At 39.0% G+C, this 6579-nt stretch overlaps 1 protein-coding gene across 1 annotated transcript in view; it reads right to left on the reverse strand.

Annotated features, from left to right (window-relative positions):
• kdm4aa (lysine (K)-specific demethylase 4A, genome duplicate a) overlaps positions 1-3614 on the reverse strand; it is a 42605-nt gene extending 38991 nt beyond the window's left edge. The window contains exons 1-3 of the mRNA XM_037674262.1: positions 3505-3614; positions 2646-2809; positions 67-242 (exon numbers count right to left, since the gene is read on the reverse strand). Of these exons, the coding sequence (XP_037530190.1) occupies positions 67-242; positions 2646-2809; positions 3505-3535 (371 nt within the window). The 5' untranslated portion in view covers positions 3536-3614. The remainder of the gene's footprint in view (positions 1-66; positions 243-2645; positions 2810-3504) is intronic.
• Positions 3615-6579: the final 2965 nt, after the last annotated feature.

Below are 6579 nucleotides of genomic sequence, written 5' to 3' on the forward strand. Positions count from 1 at the left end.
TGTCCAAACATCCCAGTCTGACAGCCATAAAAAAACAAAGTGAAAAATGTGACTATACAAACAGACTTGTGTAAATTAGAGGTCGTGCGGAACTCCTGAACACTCATGGGTTTCTTCTGGATGTTGTACTGAGTGAAGAGTCCTGACTGGCCCGTAACCACCTGCTGAACAGGTGCAGGAATCATCAGATCATCCATGTTATCGTAGGTCTTTCTGGGCTTCCAGCCCTTAGGTGGAATAATCTGAAAAACAAATCTGCGTGTGAGAACCTGTTATACAGACGCACTATTGTTTTTCTGTTTAGATTTCAAAACCATCAGCTTGTTCAGGAGATGGGCTACGAGTTTTGGTTTTTGGAATTTATATTTTTCTAAATATTTTCTAAATATTTTACTTCATTTCCAATTATTTTCCTCATACAAATACAAAGAGATCTCTTCAGTTCCTTTTAAAACGTCTTTGAAACCTGCTTCAGCATGCCTTCAGTTCAATCTTTTATGCTCCTTTTAGCCAGCCTTTTCTCACCTTCATGTTCTGCGGTTTATAATAAATATGGTCAATCAAACAGATGGCATTGCTGCCCACACCTGGTTAAGATGACAGAAAAAAAATGGATTTATCAAACTGATGTCTGGATTTTTAATACTATTATCGCACTTTGTAAGTTTTTTTTTTAATATTGTGCAGCCCCAGTGTCTGGATGCAATGTATGCAACGCATTAACATCTTTAAAATCTTTATAGAAAAACACAGCATATTAAATAAAAAAAAACTCCTTAACTAACCATGATGATAATAAATAATATAAAATTTGCAGATAAATCCACCAAAACTGCTGCAAACAAGAAAATGGCTCACTGCTTTTCGTATAGCTAAAACATCATCACCTTTATCTAACCAAAAACCCACCAAGATCAAGATCTCTTCTCCAAGGGTGACCAAGACGTCAGCAGAACACATCATAAAAGAAGAATCAAAACAATGAACGATATAATGAACTGTGTAATTTACGCTTAAATCGGCTTTTTGATTTCAAAGTGCAAGGCAACGCATCACAATGATCTTAGCAGTGACTGAAATACAACGATTAAGAAAGTGCCAGCAATAATTAAAAACACAGACAAGAAGGATAAACAAAGGCAACAGCTAAAAAACACAGGCAATCGTTAAAATACAGACAGTGGGTAAACAGGTAATGGTTAAAAACACAGGCATCGTTCAAAGGTTTTACTAACACTGTCTTTTAGGACTGAACTGAAGGATCTCAAAGAGAAGAGGCCTGGCAGTTTCAGATCTGTCTATAGGTGGTTCCACGCCAAGGGGAAGCAAAGCTCAAGGCACTTTTCCTTAACTCAGTTCTGACATGAGGAACCAAAAGAAGGGCAACATTGTTAGAGCGTAAGGCATAGTGGCTATTACCATATATTTCAGACTATAAGTTTGAAAGACTATAAATCTGGAAGTCCAGGTTATTTTCTTATTGGCTTGCTACACCACGCAGAGAGGTCTTTCCACACTCTGTTATATCTTCCTGACACGTCAGCTCACATAAGATCCCATGAGATTACACTTAGTCCGCCCCTCTTATTCACTTGATAGGCTGTGCTCCCAGAAGAAGGCGGAGCCTAGGCCCAATAGATCTGTAAGGCAACATGTCATCCAGCCCTTCCAGTCCTTGATCTTGCGTCGAATTGTTTCAGAGGCCAGCGCTGTAACCTTTTCCTGCCTTGATTTAATACAACTGGTAAAGTGAATACACTTTTCCTTGATTTATTGAGATAGTGTGAGTTACTACTTCTAAAAGGGAGTCCGAGCCAGAAGCCTCCTGAGCTAGAGGTGGGCCTGAGGTCCGAGATAAGACCTGCAGGCGCAACAGCGCGCTTAAAATCCTTTAATTTTCTCAAAAATCGACAGTGAGACTTATAATCAGGTGCGCCTTATGTATCAATTCTGGTTGTGCTTACTGACCTCAAACCGATTTTATGTGGAAAAACTGAACAATGTAGAGAGTTGTTGTGAATGAGATGAATAAAGTTTGACTTATCTGACTGTTTTGTTTCATTTAATGCGCCTTATAGTCTGGTGCGCCTTATGTATGAAAACAGACCCGTTCATTGATGTTGCGCCTTATAATCCGGTGTGCCTTATAGTCCGAAAAATATAGTAGTTAAAACTCAGACACTTCCTGTTTTACGTTCTTCCATGTAACGAAAAGAACTAAACTACAAAAAAAACAAAAAAACAATAATACACACTTCATGTAAATCTACAACTGGTTAACATTTGACCTTAGCTTATTTTAAGATGGCCACTTCTGCCAATTGACCTTAAACAAACACAAAAATGGAGGTCTGAACCATATTTATACACCAGAGATGGTCTTAGAGTTTCTCAAGTTTCAGTGCTTGCAAAAATTGGACTCTTTACTTCATATATACTGCCATTAGGTGAAGATAGCGCAGGTTAAAGGTTCACTGTTATGCTGATGACACGTTGTTCTATTTATCCATGAAAACTGATGAATTCCTTCAGTTACGTTGCTGCTGATATGTCCAAGAGCTTCTGTTCATTCTTCCAAAATTAGAAGAAATGTTTGGATTTTAACACAGCTTCATAAGCAGGTACGTGAAAAGAAATCCACTTACCTTAGCCATCCCAGCTCTGTGTGCTCCTTGTGACTCCATGTAAGCAACATACCGGACAAAATCCTTGAACTCTTCTTTGGAGGGGGTGAACGTCATCACCTCGAAGCCCACGTTTTGGGGTGGTGTGTCTGTGGTCATCTTGGGACTTTTAACTACAGCATCAACTGGGTTTTGGAGAAAAAATGAACATCAAGCTCTGGATCTGGATTCAGGGCATTAGTAGAGGTGACATGTGGTGAGGCAGTGTGTGACAGAAACAGGCAGGTTGCTGCATGTCTCACTGCTTGCTTTATAAATGTGCATTTATTTCGCATCAATTAGACTATGACATAAGTGTAGGTAAAATACATTAGTGCTTCAGTACAAATGACTTGTAATACAAATGTCTTGTTCAGTGGACTGTTCTTTCATCAAGGGTCTCCACAGCAAGCCATCCCCCTCCACGTCCTCTGTCCTCAGTCCAACTACCTCCATGTCCTCTGTTCAACTACCTCCATGTCCTCTGTCCTCAGTCCAACTACCTCCATGTCCTCTCTAACTGCATCCATATATCTCCTCTTGGCCTTCCTCACTTTGTCTTTTTCCTGGCAGCTGCATTTCTAACGTCTTTCTACCAATATACCCACTGTCTCTCCTCTGGACATGTCCAAAGTTTGGACTATCCATCTGTAAACAAACTGTCACCAGGACATCCTCCGAAAGGTTCCGTGAGGTGCCTGATTCTGCTTCCTTTGGGCTCAGCTAACCAACAACTAGCAAACACGGACTGTCACCGAGCGTCCGTCCAATCGGAACAAAGTACCCAAACTGCTTTTTTTTCAAATCGGGATGTTTTGCATTAGAAAACACACGAACTTACACTCCCTGACGTGCGAAGGGGGAGCATTCATCCAACTGCAGACAACACAGCAGAAACAAACAATGTCTCTTCGTTTACAAAACAACCTCCACCATTTTTTTCCCTGGCGCATGCCCAGTGTGCGTTTGTATGTTTCATAGGACTTTCCTTTGGTCTGCTGACCACGCCCCCTCTGGTTTATCAGAACGAGGAGGCGTGGTCTGCACGTTACATGCCTCGGGTTCAGCAGGAGAGAGGGGCGGAGCCAAGAGCTTTGCTCCAGACATGAACTTTGTTTGCTCCCAGACAACTTTGACCTTTCTCAGACAAAAATAAATAAATTAGTAAATTTTAAAAATCTTTATATCTGGCTTCAGGGACATTTGTTGATATGAGGCAGAGTGCTCTTTAAGGCTGATTCTCATCAACGATCAGACTTTTTATCGATAAATAATTACTATTTGATCTCAAAGAAGTATTCATCCCTTTATTTAAAAATAAAAAAAAAAAAAAATCTAAGAATATATTTATATATATATATATATATATATATATAAAAATCTTCTCAAGAACCATAAACAGGTGTTTGGTGATCCTAACTTTACCATATTATACCAATTTATTTATACCATGCTATTCTATACCATGCCATACCATACCATACAACTTTATTTATTAAGCACTTAAAAACAGCAACAAGGCCAAAGTGCTGTACAGCAAAACAAAACATTTATGAGGCATCAAAACACAGGAACAAGGCCAACAATGGCTGTTTGGCTGTATGTATGCATGTATATTTTTACATTCATGTATTACATGAAAATAATGAAGAAAATAATTTATTCAGTACATTTTCTTTGTATAAAAATATACAGTACACCAACAACAGCATCAGATTTTCTATTTGTACACACATGTATGCATTTCTATATCAATATTAATATATCAGTATCAATTATATTTGTCAACCAATGAATCCAATCAGTTATTTAGATTACAAGCATGTCTTAAAGACATAAAAACCTGAATGACCCTTAATTTTGTGCTTTTAAACTCAGACAAGACATAGGTCATGGTTTTTGGACCTGAACACCTTGGGAATAAATTTTGCAGTCTTTCACTTTCTCTGCATGGCATTAATTTGGCCTCCAGTTCTAAAGTTAAAAACCTTGGTGTTATTTTTTTTATCAGGATATGTATTTTAACTCCCACATTAAAAACATTTCCAGGACTGCTTTCCTCCACCTGTGTAATATCGCTAAAATTAGAAACATCTTGTCTACAAAGGATGCAGAAAAACTGGCCCATGCATTTATCAGGTCTAGGCTGGACCGTTGCAATGGTTTATTATCTGGGTGTCCAAAAACTTCTTTAAAACGTCTTCAGTTGATCCAAAATGCTGCTGCTAGAGTCTTAACTGGAGTTAGTAGGAGATCATATCTTCCCAGTTTTAGCTTCTCTCCATTGGCTCCGTCAAATTCAAAATTTAATTCAAAATCTTACTTCTAACCTACAAAGTTCTCAATAACTTAGCTACATCTGAAAATTGCAATACAGATCTTATTGTTCCATATTTTCCTAAGAGAGCATTTCCCTCTCAGACTGCAGGTTTACTTGTGTTTCCTAGAGTTTCCAAAAGCAGAATGGGAGGCAGAGCTTTCACTTATCCTCTTTTGTAGAACCAACTTCCAATTTCTGTTCTTGATGCTGACACCTTATCAACTTTAAAAAATTAGGCTTAAGTCTTTCCTTTTTGTTTTCTGAGCTATCTCTATGCTACTATAGGCTTATACTGGAGGACAAATTGATCACATTTCCTCAAATTAAGTTACGAATGAACACAAATAAAGTTTGTATTTGTAATAATTTCTATCCTTAACATGTCTTTTTTTTGTCTTTTCTTCTGTAAAAAGACCCATCCTGTCATTCTGTGTTTGTTCCTCCTTCCCATCCTCTCAAACACAACCAGTCCAAGAAGATGGCCGCTTGTCCTGAGCTTGGTTCTGCTGGAGGTTTCTTCCTGTATAAAGGGAGTTTTTCCTTTCCACTGTTGCCTTTGTTTGCTCAGGATGGGAGACTGCGACGAAATGAAGATTCAGCACAATCATCTGGCTTCTTTAAATAAATGTTACTAATTGACTTTTTATATAAAGTATGTTAATGTTTTGTGTACAGTGCCCCACAACTTCTGTTGCGATTTGGCGCTATATAAATAAACTGAGTTGAAATTAATTAAACCAAAAGAGTACCAGTGCCATTTAGTGGTGTGACGTGGCTGTATGAGTATCTGCATACAGATACACAGATTTTAAAAGCATTCCAAAAAATTTTGGGTCACACAATTTACCACTAAATGTGATCAGAGACATCAGAGCTAACCACATTTTCATTCAACCTTTATTTATACATTTTAGTCTAAGTGAGTCACGAGGAGTCATTTACAAGAGAGAGCTGTTTTAAACAATGAACACAGCAACATGAAACAGATCAGCAGCAACATGATGTGATTTTTCACAGTGATTATCCTGGTTAGATATTCATGAGTCTAACAGCCTCAGGGTAGAAGCTGTTCCTCAGTCTAGTTGTTCTACACTTAATGTTCCTTAACCTCCTTCCTGAGGGGAGTGGGGCAAAAAGTGTGTGAAAGTGTGTGCTGGGTGAGTGGGGTCTTTCATGATGCAGGTGGCCCTCTTTCTGCATCTAGAGGTGTAAATGTCTGTGATGGTGGGGAGACTGACTCCAACAGACTTCTGTGCAGCCTTCACCACTCTCTGCACAAAAACAGTTTCAGAATAATAAACAGGCCCATAATTCTGGTTGTTCTGGAGGAAAAACTGACCACATGTCCTCACTCTGCATCAGGAGCAGCTTTCTGGGTCTGTCTGGCTATTTCCTGACCTCTCCAAACACAGACAGTCACTGCCCACCCTCAGCCTGGTTCTGGATCTGCTGGAGGTGTTTTTCAGATGACCTGACTCAACCTCGTTAAATTCATTTACTTGAATTATTGAGCATGCATCAGGCCATTTTGAACTGTACAGTACAGTACACACTTCTCGTGAAGTTGTTATTTCTGAGCACAGGGGGCGCTGCAGG

The sequence above is a fragment of the Nematolebias whitei genome, chromosome 3, assembly GCF_014905685.2.
Source record: "Nematolebias whitei isolate Nwh7 chromosome 3, NemWhi1, whole genome shotgun sequence".
Classification (NCBI taxonomy): Eukaryota; Metazoa; Chordata; class Actinopteri; order Cyprinodontiformes; family Rivulidae; genus Nematolebias; species Nematolebias whitei.